We start from the raw sequence: 13,110 nt of genomic DNA, 5'->3' as shown, positions 1-13,110 counted from the left end.
ACCCCACCCACCCACCCCACTGAGGTTGGGTGAGACTGGAACTAGAGGGTCATGGGTTAAGGGTGAAAGGTGAAATGTCCAAGGGGAACACGACAGACAGAGGCCGGAGGGAGTTGTGGAACGAGCTGCCAGCGCAGGTGATGGATGCAGGTCCGACTGCAACGTTTAGGAGGAACTTGGACAGCTGCAGGTCGATGCAAACAGGCAGAATAACATTTTGGCACCGTTTAGATGGACAGAAGGGCCCCGTTTCTGTGTTGCAGTGCTCGGTTGCCGTGACTCTGAAGATAGCAACCTGACACATTAACACTTCCCCGACCGGCCACAGACTTCCAGGGTTCAGTTAGAACACAGAACAGGAGCACCAGGTGTCCACGTCTCTGGGGCCCCCAAACTACTCACGCAGCTGCAAAGGCGGCCACACTTCATTTGGACTCGGTCGGTCACCGAAGACTCGAGCAAGTTTCTACAGATGTACCGTGGAGAGCATTCTAACTGGGTGTATCGCCGTCTGGTATGGGGGTGGAGGGGGGAGGGGGCAGAGGGGAGCTACTGCCCAGGACCAGGGGAAAATAAAAGCTGCAGAGAGTTGCAAACTCCCAGAAAGCTCCATCGGGACACTAGACTCCACGGTATCCGGGACATCTTCCAAACGACAGTGGCTCAAAAAGGTGACATCCATCGTTAAAGACCTTCACTAACAAGCAAATGTCCTCTTCTCATTGCTACCATCAGGGAGGAGGTACAGGAGCCTGAAGACACACACTCAACGACTCAGGAACAGCTTCTTCCCCTCTGCCATCAGATTCTTGAACCAACCCCTGAACATAACCTCACCATTCTTGCAGTATCTACTTAGTTTTCATTACATAAACATACATTTTATTTGTTTATTGATGTGATTGTAAGTTTTACGCATTACACCGGACTGCCGCCGCCAAACTTGACGACGCACGCCAGTGAACAAGCCCGACTCTAACTGTGCTTCCCGTCCGCGCCCCTCGGCGTGCGGGCCTCGCCCGGACTCGGCCTACCTCGTACTCCCGAGCCTCCACGTCCACAAGGTAAACCTCGATGTCGGGGATGGACTTGTAGTAACTCATCTTCTTCTGCATCACCGCGTCCTTCGGGTTCTTCTGCAGGAAGGTGTGGGCGGCGGAAATGGACTTCTCCAGGTTGTTCAGCTGAGGAGAGAGACACACACGTCAAGAGTTCCCCAGGACCCCCAGGAACAGAATTAGGCCATTCAGCCCATCGAGCCTGCTCCGCCATCCCATCCTAGCCCACCTCCACCCCATTCTCCCGCCATCTGCCCCGTAACCTTTGGCACCCCGACTAAACAATAATCTATCAAATTCCGCTTTAAATATACCCATATACCGAGCCATACCTATGACTGGGCCTCTGCGGCCGTCTGTGGCAATGAATTCCACAGATTCACTGCCCTCTGGCTAAATAAATTCCTCCTGTTCTCTGTCTAAACGGATGCTCCTCAATTCTGAGGCTGTGTCCTCTGGTCCTAGACTCCCCCGCTACAGGAAACATCCTCTCCACATCCACTCTATCTGTGTCCTCTGGTCCTAGACTCCCCCACTACAGGAAACATCCTCTTCACATCCACTCTATCTGTGTCCTCTGGTCCTAGACTCCCCCCACTATAGGAAACATCCTCTCTACATCCACTCTATCTGTGTCCTCTGGTCCTACACTCCCCCACTATAGGAAATATCCTCTCCACATCCACTCTATCTGTGCCCTCTGGTCCTAGACTCCCCCCACTATAGGAAACATCCTCTCCACATCCACTCTATCTGTGCCCTCTGGTCCTAGACTCCCCCACTACAGGAAACATCCTCTCCACATCCACTCTATCTGTGTCCTCTGGTCCTAGACTCTCCCACTATAGGAAATAACTTCTCAACATCCACTCTATCTGTGTCCTCTGGTCCTAGACTCCCCCCACGATAGGAAACATCCTCTCCACATCCACTCTATCTGTGCCCTCTGGTCCCAGACTCACCCACTATAGGAAACATCCTCTCCACATCCACACTATCTGTGTCCTCTGGTCCTAGACTCCCCCACTATAGGAAACATCCTCTCCACATCCACTCTATCTGTGTCCTCTGGTCCTAGACTCCCCCACTATAGGAAACATCCTCTCCACATCCACTCTATCTGTGTCCTCTGGTCCTAGACTCCCCCACTATAGAAAATATCTTCTCCACATCCACTCTATCTGTGCCCTCTGGTCGTAGACTCCCCCCACAATAGGAAACATCCTCTCCACATCCACTCTATCTGTGCCCTCTGGTCCGAGACTCACCCACTATAGGAAACACCCTCTCCACGTCCACTCTATCTGTGTCCTCTGGTCCTAGACTCCCCCCACCCCTGCCCCCACATTCTTCTAAACTCCAGTGAGTACAGGCCCAGAGCCATCAAACGCTCCTCATACGTTAACTCTTTCATTCCCGGAATAATTCTCAGGAGCCTCCATGGGACCCTCTCCAATGCCAGCGGACACACTGCTCGCAATTCTCCAAGCGCGGTCCGACCAGTGCCCCACGAAGGCTTGGTGTCACATCCTCCCTTTTCTCTTCTCACCCTCCCGGGGCAAGAGGCATCCGCTGCGGCAGGTGTCAAGGGCTGGCCCAAAGGCACCCACCGAAGTCGAGGAACACGGGAGATTCTGCAGGAGCGGTTAGCGTAAACCGACTGCAAGATCAGGGGCGCAACTCCCTCGGGGGCTTGTGCGTCCTCCCTGCGGCTGGACGCGATTCCTCTGACGCTCCACAGAAGTATAGGTCAGGGTTAAGCCTGATTTATACTTCCGTGTCAACGCGACGCCGTAAGTACCACGTCACCGCAAACCCTACGCAAAGCCCACGCGGATCCCTACGCCAGAGCCTGCGTTGCTGTGACGTGCACCTCTCCCAAAATGTAACCGCGTGTCGCGGTGACGCAGACCGCAACAGCTGTGATTGTTCCGCCTGGTAGCGTCGCATTTCCTCCTGCGCTGCAATAGCTTCCCACTGGGCGACTGAAGGGCAGGGAAGGAACTCTGGCTGCAATGCTTTCCATAAAGCTTTACAGACCTCCGAAATTATGGAGGCCACATTTCGCGCCTATGAAAAAAGACGCTCGCTTCTTGTTTACCCCGAGAAAGACTACCATGACCACGGAGCCTTGCGCGGGCAGGTGTGTGCGCGAATTGCAGAGCGACGCAGACACACCAACGCACGAGTATAAATACTCCCAACGCGCGTAAGTCACTTGCGTAGGTTACGGCGTTGAGTTGACGCAGAAGTATAAATCAGGCTTTAGCAAGTTGCAGGGGCACGCTAATTTGCCCCCAGAGGCCTGGCAACACTTAACCCTCAATTATTTGATTCGGTTCGAAGCAAATGATGCATTTTTTAATGTAGATGTGGCAAACAAAGTTAATTTTAACAGGAAATAAAGCAGCAGACACAAAATGCCCTCACCTCTCGTTTGCCCTCCTCCTGTTTCTTTATTCCATTGACACCTCCTATCCATTTTGCTTGGGTCAAGTCGGCAATTTTACCTGCCGGCGTTTTGTCAGCGGGCGAAGAGATTGTGGGGTGCCTTGCGAATGCTTGGCCGTCAGATGCAGACACGTGGGCCTCACGCCAACTCCCGAGCCAATGCGGGCAGAATTCCAGACCACCGCACAGCCAGTCGGCGCTGGGATTTCCTCCCCGCGTCACCATCGGGTCTCCGTGGCGACCACCAAGCAGCTGACTGGTAAGCGTATCAAAGCCGAGCCTTCGGGAGACACCCCACAATCGAACAGCGCACCAGCAACGAAACGTTGGCAAGTGGAGACTGCCGGGATCGGAGAGCAACTCGGCCCAACCATCGACCACCCGAGCTACACATTTTTCCGAATAATTTCCAGGTTTCTTTTTTTTTTTAAAAAAAAGCTTTTGCCTTTTCTACCCATCACCTACCGGTTTCTCAGATCACTCCCCCTCACCGATCGCCGGGCAACTTGTAATCCTCCCCCTCCCTCCACACTTTGATTCTGGCATCTGTCCCTCTTCCTTTCCAACCTAGATGAAGGACCGTATCCTGAAACGTTCACTGTTTATTCCCAACCGGCTTCACCTACCACCTTCTTCCCCTTTCCCAACCTTCCTATCCTAACGTCTTCCCCTTTCCCCACCTTCCTCGCCTGGCGGCTTCCCCCTTCCTTTCCGGTTCTGGCCTCGGCCCGAAACGTCGACTGTTTATTCCCTTCCGCAGAGGCTGCCTGACCTGCTGAGTTCCTCCGGCACCTCGGGAGGGCTCCGCCCCGGATTTCCCCACAACTGCGGTCTTTCTGGTGAGCGTCACCCGGAGCCGCTGAAACTCAAACACAGAACACTCTGCACGATGCTGGGGTCAAAGCAACACTCACAACACGCTGGAGGAACTCAGCAGGTCGGGCAGCATCCATGGCAACGATCGGTCCACGTTTCGGGCCGGAACCCTTCCTCAGCACTGAAGAGGGAGGGGGCAGAGGCCCTATAAAGAAGGTGGGTGGAGGGTGGGAAGGAGACTACAAGCACCTCGTTCTCTGACTTCAGCTTCGAGGATGTCAGTGGAGATTAAAAACATCAGGGTGTAAGTTGTGCACACATTCTGACGTAAATGGGAACATTAAACTCCCAGTTACTTAGCCCACCAGGTGCTCAGTCCGAATCACTCCAAAGACTGGTAGGTTGATTGGTCATTGCAAATTGTTCTGTGATTCGGCTGGGGTTAAAGAGGTGAGTTGCCTGGTGGTCCACACGGCAACTCCCCAAAGCATCTCTGTCCTGGGCAGAGGTCGACTGCCCCGGTGGCTTCCGCTTTCTCCACGCGACTTCATACGTCTTCGAGGCGAAGATCCTTCCTCTGCCAGGGACCAGGTCTTTGGGGCTCTGGGTTTTTAAAAACGGGATAGGGGGCCCCCTGCCCGCCAGCCCACCTTTCACAGTCGTCCATGGTGGAGTTTCAGGAGCCTATACTGTGTTCTGTCAGAATCGTCCCCAGATTTAATCAAGCTCGGAAAACTCAACCTCAAAGTCACTTACTTTGCAGCATTCGAATGCGGTTGGTCAGGAGCTGGGGGATCGGCAGCCAGCCCTACAAAACCTCGGTTAGACCACACACGGAATATTGTGTTCGGTTCTGGTCGCCTCATTGCAGGAAGATATGGAAGCTTTCGACAGGGCGCAGAGGAGATTCACCAGGATGCTGCCTGGATTAGAGAGGGTGCAGAGGAGATTCACCAGGACACTGTCTGGATTAGAGAGGGTGCAGATGAGATTCACCAGGATGCTGCTTGGATTAGAGAGGGTACAGAGGAGATTCACCAGGACGCTGCCTAGATTAGAGAGGGTGCAGAGGGGATTCACCAGAATGCTGCCTGGATTAGAGAGGGTGCAGAGGAGATTCACCAGGATGCTGCCTGGATTAGAGAGGGTGCAGAGGAGATTCACCAGGATGCTGCCTGGATTAGAGAGGGTGCAGAGGAGATTTACCAGGATGCTGCCTGGATTAGAGAGGGTGCAGAGGAGATTCACCAGGTTGCTGCCTGGATTAGAGAGGGTGCAGATGAGATTCACCAGGATGCTGCCTGGATTAGACAGGGTACAGACGAGATTCACCAGGACGCTGCCTAGATTAGAGAGGGTGCAGAGGAGATTCACCAGGATGCTGCCTGGATTAGAAAGGGTGCAGAGGAGATTTACCAGGATGCTGCCTGGATTAGAGAGGGTGCAGAGGAGATTCGCCAGGATGCTGCCTGGATTAGAGAGGGTGCAGAGGAGATTCACCAGGATGCTGCCTGGATTAGAGAGGGTGCAGAGGAGATTCACCAGGATGCTGCCTGGATTAGAGAGGGTGCAGAGGAGATTTACCAGGGTGCTGCCTGGATTAGAGAGGGTGCAGAGGAGATTCACCAGGCTGCTGCCTGGATTAGAGAAGGTCCAGAGGAGATTCACCAGGATGCTGCCTGGATTAGAGAGGGTGCAGAGGGAGATTTACCAGGTTGCTGCCTGTTTAAGAGAGCGTGTCTTACAAGGAAGGTTTGAGCGAGCTAGGACTTTTTCACTTTGGAGCGACAGAGAAGGAGAAGCGATGAGAGACGGTATTTTATTTATTTAGAGACGGGGTGACTGGTAGCGTCGTAGTGAGCATAACGCTTTGCAGAACCAATGACCCGGGTTCGATTCCCGCCACCGCCTGTAAGCAGTTTGTACTTTCTCTCCCCGTGACCGCTTGGGTTTCCCCCAGGTGCTGTTTCCTCCCACAGTCTGAAGGCATACCGTTTGGTAGGCTAATTGATCATTGTAAATTGTCCTGTGATGTACCGTGGAGAGCATTCTGATAAGCTGCTTCACACAGGACCGAAAGAAGCTGCAGAGGGTTGTAAATCTATTCGGCTCCATCTTGGGTACTAGACTACGAAGTACCCAGGACATCTTCAAGGAGCTGTGTCTCAGAAAGGCAGCGTCCACTATTAAGGACCCCCCCAGCACCCAGGGCATGCCCTTTTCTCACTGTTACCATCAGGGAGGAGGTACAGGAGCCTGACGACACACACTCAACGATTCAGGAACAGCTTCTTCCCCTCTGCCATCAGGGAGGAGGTACAGGAGCCTGAAGACACACACTCAACGATTCAGGAACAGCTTCTTCCCCTCTGCCATCAGGGAGGAGGTACAGGAGCCTGAAGACACACACTCAACGATTCAGGAACAGCTCCTTCCCCTCTGCCATCAGGGAGGAGGTACAGGAGCCTGAAGACACACACTCAACGATTCAGGAACAGCTTCTTCCCCTCTGCCATCAGGGAGGAGGTACAGGAGCCTGAAGACACACACTCAACGATTCAGGAACAGCTCCTTCCCCTCTGCCATCAGGGAGGAGGTACAGGAGCCTGAAGACACACACTCAACGATTCAGGAACAGCTCCTTCCCCTCTGCCATCAGGGAAGAGGTACAGGAGCCTGAAGGCACACACTCAACGATTCAGGAACAGCTCCTTCCCCTCTGCCATCAGGGAGGAGGTACAGGAGCCTGAAGACACACACTCAACGATTCAGAACAGCTTCTTCCCCTCTGCCATCAGGGAAGAGGTACAGGAGCCTGAAGACACACACTCAATGATTCAGGAACAGCTTCTTCCCCTCTGCCATCCAATTCCTAAACGGACATTGAACCCATGAACACTACCTCACTTTCTAAAATATATATTATTTCTGTTCTTGCACAGTTTTTAAAAATCTATTCAATATACGTATACTGTAATTTATTTATTCATTTTTATTTTTTTCTCTTCTATATTATGTACTGCATTGAACTGCTGCTGCTAAGTTAACAAATTTCAGGACACATGCCGGTGATAATAAACCTGATTCTGATTTTTTTTTTAGGCATCCGTTAGTCTTGCAAGACCATGGATCTGCGCCTGGAAAGTCTTCACTCTCCAGGGCGCAGGCCTGGGCAAGGTTGTATGGAAGACCAGCAGTTGCCCATGCTGCAAGTCTCCCCTCTCCACGACACCGATGTTGTCCAAGGGAAGGGCAATAGGACCCATACAGATTACAACTGATTTTGATTAGGCAAGGGTTAAATCGGGGGTTGCTGGTTGGCCCAGCTCAAAGAGCTGAATGCTTATTCCACGCCATATCGCAACAAAACTCCTTTTTTAAAACAAAAAATACAGCGCGGAACATGCCTTTGCTGAGCCGGGACACCCAGCAACTCACCGATTTAACACACGGCTAAATTGCAGGACAACTTAGAATCAGCAGCCAACCTGGTCTTCAAATTTGACCTGTGGGAGGAAACCAGAGCCCCCCCGGAGGAAACCCCCTGCGGACAGGGCCGGAATTGGACTCTGAACCCCGGAAAGCCCCCGCGCTGCGATGGTGTTCCACAAATTGCTACACTTCCCCGGGTGCCCTGGAGGTTTGAGGCATAAGCAGAGCGAACTGCCCGAGACTTTATCCCCAGGATGGGAAAAGTGGTTAATGCAGCAGGGCCCGATTTTAAGGTGGTTAGGGGGATGTCAGAGAGGGTTTCTTTTTGCACAGGGTGTGGTGGGTGTGTGGAACGGCCTGCCAGGGGTGGTGATAGAGGCAGAACTTTTAACAGACTCTTAGAGAACCTTCTCTGGAAACTGCCTAGAATTTCCCTACCGCATAACCCTCTACTTTTCTAAGCTCCATGTACCTATCTAAGAGTCTTTTAAAAGACCCTATCGTTTCCACCTCCACCACCGTCACTGGCAGCCCATTCCACACACTCACCACTCTCTGCGTAAAAAACTTACCCCTGACATCTCCTCTGTATCTACTTTCAAGCACCTTAAAACTGTGCCCTCTCGTGCCAGCCATTTCAGCCCTGGGGAAAAGCCTCTGACTATCCACACGATCAATGCCTCTCATCATCTTATACACCTCTATCAGGTCACCTCTCATCCTCCGTCGCTCCAAGGAGAAAAGACCGAGTTCACTCAACCTGTTCTCATAAGGCATGCTCCCCAATCCAGGCAACATCCTTGTAAATCTTCTCTGCACTCTCTATAGTATCCACATCCTTCCTGTAGTGAGGTGACCAGAACTGAGCACAGAGCTCCAAGTGGGGTCTATCTAAGGTCTTGTATAGCTGTAACATTACCTCATGGCTCTTGAACTCAATCCCACAGTTGATGAAGGCCAACACACCTTCTTAACAACACTGTCAACCTGCGCAGCAGCTTTGAGTGTCCCGTGGATATGGACCCCAAGATCCCTCTGATCCTCCACACTGCCAAGAGTCTTACCATGTCTTCAAATTTGACCCACCAAAATGAACGACTTCACACTTACCTGGGTTGAGCTCTTCTGACGCTCCTCAGCCCAGATCTTCATCCTACTGACGTCCCACTATAACCTCTGACAACCCTCCAGACTACCCACAACACCCCCAACTTTTGTGCCACCAGCAAACTTACTAACCCATCACTCTACTTCCTCATCCAGCTCAGTTCATCTCCAACATTTTTGTCCTGTAATTTTCCAGTTCTCCTTTCCGATTCCCAGCCTACCGTTATTATGCAGTCACAGCACCAAAACAGGCCCTTTGGCCCATCTAGTTCGTGCCAAACCATTATTCTGCCTCGTCCCATTGACCCCCACCTGGACCGCAGACCCCCCCCCAACCATGTACCCATCCAAACTTCTCTTAAACGTTGAAATCGAAATCGCATGCACCACTTGCACTGTCAGCTCTCACTGCCCCTCTGAGTGGAGAAGTTTCCCCTCATTTTAACTTTCACCCTTAACCCACGACCTCCACCCAACCTCAGTGGGGGAAAGTCTGCTTGTATTTACCCTACCTGCATCACTCAAAATGTTGTATGCCGCTGTCAAATCTGCCCTCCAGGGAATAAAGTCCAAACCAATTTAACCTTTCCCGACAACTCAGGTCCCGGCCACATTCTTGTCTACCTTTCTCTGCACTCTTACAAACCGATTGACATCTTTCCCGTAAGCGGGTGACCAGAACCGGGGCACGCGCTCGCTGGCAGCTGGTCGCACCCTCACGCTGCCCCCTGGGTTAGTTCTGCCGAAATATCCCGCCAAGACCCGCCTCAAAGCCATTCACCTCTCGGGACCTCACATCGGTTTTGGAAAGATGTATTCAGTGGTAACACATTTTGAGAACAGTGACGGCACGTGATGCTTAATTGGGCCAAGACGTACTGGTCCCGGTATGCCCCAATTAACCGGAATCTACTGCACCTCCATCAAATCTCTCCTCACACTCCCATGCTCCAGGAAATAAAGTCCTAACCTATTCAATATTTTCTCTACAACGCAGGTCCCAGCAACATCTGTGTAAAATTTTCTCTGTACTTTTTTCAATCTTATTGACCTCCAGGACAGATCGCGCTTTGTGTAAAATGACTTTCCCCCCTATACTTCCTACCAAGTTCCCCTGAAGCATTTCACCTTTCACCCTTAACCCATGACCTGTGACCATTAACCCATGACCCCGTGCTCAGTGGAATAAGCCTGCCTGCACTTACCCTATCAATAACCCCCCCCCAACATAATTTTGTATCATTCTTCACAGGCCATGTCATATGACATGGGCGATCATGGTCTTTGACCACAGTTGTTCTTGGCAAAAGTTTTCTAACATAAGTGGTTTGCCATCGCCTTCTTCTGGGCAGTGACTTTACTAGATGAGTGACCCCCCACCTACAGTCATTATCAATACAGGCATCCGTTAGTCTCATGAGAAGGTAAATGCAGGCAGGCTTATTCCACATTATAGGAGGTCAGTGTTGGAGTGATTTTTTGGGGTCAGGACATAGAGATTTAGCAACTGAGTTTGGCTATCAGTCTTCATATCTGAATATGTGTTGGGGATTTAATTTGGAGTGCAGATCTGAACTTTATATATAGGCATCCGAGACCATGGATTTGCGATTTGGGTGTGTGTGTGTGTGTGTGTGTGTGTGTGTGTAGTTTTTAAAACTGTGTTCTTATCTTAGCGTTATCCGGAGCAACAATTATTTAGTTCTTGACAGTTGTGTACTGGAAACATCAGTAGCAATCTTGAGTCTCCACGCACAGGAAAACCTCGACGGGCCGAACGGCCCGGTTCTGGTCCTGCGTTTTACGGTGCTCACCTGAACTCTCCTTCCTGCATCGGCGGCTGCCGAGGCTTGGAGCCCTCGTATTCCTCCCCGAAACTTGTCCGCCTTATCTGCCGCCGACCTCTCCCGGTGACCCGCCCCCCAATGTCAAAAACTTTAAAATGGACCTGCTCCCGTCGTTAGAAGCTAAAGGGGGTCCTAAACTCTGTGGTGTGTGTGTGTGTGTGTGTGTGTGTGTGTGTGTGTGTGTGTGTGTGTGTGTGTGTGTGTGTGTGTAATTCAGTCGGCCCAGCGGCCGGATGAGTGGGGTAAGGCGCGATCTCCCTGCTGGCCCCGCCGGGGAGGGAGCGCGATGCCGCAGCGAGCGAGCTGTCAGTCAGCGGGACCACTGGCTCGGGTCGGGAGGAGCCGAGCGCCGACCCAAGTACGTGGCATTTCTCACACAGACCCCTCCTGCAACTCCAGACAGTAACGGGGGAGTGGGACTGAGGAACAGTGGAAAGACACCTTCGGGGCGGGGGGGGGGGGGGTAGAAAATAAACTAATCTGGCGTAAGGGAAACGGATTGGTCCCGACACCCACTTTCGGAGTTCGTGAGATGGGGAGGAGGGGGTGAGGAAAGACAGAGGACGAGGATGGAGAGGAAAAATAAAGGGAGGTATGGAGGGGGAGAGGAGGGAAATGGAGGGGTGGAGACGGGAAGTTTTTTTTAAAAACTGTATCCAGCAGATTACAGCATCGCCGACCCGGTCTGATTTCTACGGGGTGGAATTTATGTCAAACTGTAGGACGATAGGAGCGGAATTAGGCCCATTCGGTCCATCGATACTGTCTCGCCATTCGGTCACGGCTGATTTACTATCCCTCTCAACCCCCATTCTCCTGCCTTCTCCCCGTAACCTCTGACGCCCCCGACTAATCAGGGAAACCTCCGCTGTAAATACACGCAATGACTCGCTCTCCCGCAGCCGCTCTGAGAGAGAGAGAGGGGAGAGAGACAGAGAGAGGGAGAGATCGCGGAATCTACAGAAGCGAAGAGAGTTCAGACAGGCAGTGTTTCCCATCTCCACCCATTTTTTTAAAAAAAAGAGTCGACGCGCGTTCACAGCAAGCCGGCATTCACACCCCATATACGCGCGGGACAGCACGTACCCCCGCGACCGCGCTTGGTACAAAAGTATCCGTGAACTACGAACACAAAATATTCTGCAGATGCTGGAAATCCAGAGCAACACACACACACACACACACACACACAATGCTGGAGGAACTCAGCAGATATGGAGGTACAGACAGTGGATGTGTTTTTTTTTGGGGGGGAGGACGAGATCTTTCATCTGAAGTCTGGGGGCCGAGATTTCCACAGATGCTGCCTGCTCTGCTGAGTTCCCCCCTACACTTCGTGCGCGAACGTCTCGACACGCCGCGGCCGCCGGCCGGTGCCCACCTGGAAGAAGGCGCTCTCCAAGTACTTGTAGGGGACGCGGTTCTCCATCTGAACGAGGGTCTCCCTGTCCGGGGGGGCGAGCCTAAAGACGGGCAGCGACCGCTTGCAGCGCCTGAGACACGCGGCCCGGTGCAGGATGTGGCCGAAGGTCCGGAGCTCGTCGAGGTCGGGACCGGACGGCGGCCGCCCGGGGCTCAGCCGGCACTCGGCGCCGCAGTGAGCCTGGCTCTCCCGCAGCAGCCGGTGCAGCCGCAGGCTCAGCTCCAGGTAGCGGATGCTCTCCCGCCAGTGGCCCGCCGCGAACTGCTCCAGCGCGTAGCGGTACGCCGAATCCAGCGACACCAGCTCGTCCCGCGGGAAACTGCGCCAGCTATACTTCTCGTACTGGGCCGCCGTCAACAGCACGCCGCCCAGCAGCAACACGGCGCAGCGGCTCGCCCGCTCCATCCCCCTCCCACCACCAACTGGCTACCGACTTAACACGGGGGCCAGGCCCGGCGAGGCAGCTGGGACCCCACCGGGTCCTAAAACCCTCCTTCTTTCAGCCTCTCTCCTCCCCGATCTGCTGAACTCCCAATCACCGGGTAATCCGAGATTCAAGATTGCTGATAGTCATTTTCCAGCACTCGAGTGTAAAAGAAAACTCATCCACTATTTTAATATTTCCTGTCAGGAACCTATCAACTTTCGCCTCCAACTTTCTTTTTGTTAAACAGCTGCGCTCTGAGCAGGAATTTTTTTTTCCCCAACACGGCCCTGAAAGTTACACTCCATTTTAAATATATATGCGCACATGCAAGAAATGCAAGCCGCAACTCACCACACAAGTTGTCAGAGCAACCGACAGGCACGATGGCAACAAGTAAAATGTTTTGGCTAGATGGCGTCGGCGTTCAGCGGGGCTGTCAGTTCATTGAGGATGAGCTACCGGCTTCCATTCTGTGTTTACTGTTACCATTTGTAAACTGTGCTGCAACTTGAAACACTGACAATGTAAATATGTTGAAGATCTGAAATG

The 13,110-nt window shown here is 52.6% G+C and overlaps 1 protein-coding gene across 1 annotated transcript in view; it reads right to left on the bottom strand.

The window, feature by feature from the left end:
- Positions 1–12,576, bottom strand: part of LOC134340334 (endoplasmic reticulum protein SC65-like) — a 54,361-nt gene extending 41,785 nt beyond the window's left edge. The window contains exons 1-2 of the mRNA XM_063037449.1: positions 12,093–12,576; positions 1,035–1,184 (exon numbers count right to left, since the gene is read on the bottom strand). Of these exons, the coding sequence (XP_062893519.1) occupies positions 1,035–1,184; positions 12,093–12,539 (597 nt within the window). The 5' untranslated portion in view covers positions 12,540–12,576. The remainder of the gene's footprint in view (positions 1–1,034; positions 1,185–12,092) is intronic.
- Positions 12,577–13,110: the final 534 nt, after the last annotated feature.

This window comes from Mobula hypostoma, chromosome X1, assembly GCF_963921235.1.
Source record: "Mobula hypostoma chromosome X1, sMobHyp1.1, whole genome shotgun sequence".
NCBI lineage: Eukaryota > Metazoa > Chordata > Chondrichthyes > Myliobatiformes > Myliobatidae > Mobula > Mobula hypostoma.
The sequence above is the reverse complement of the archived record's forward strand: the minus strand, read 5'-3'. Positions and strand labels throughout refer to the sequence as shown.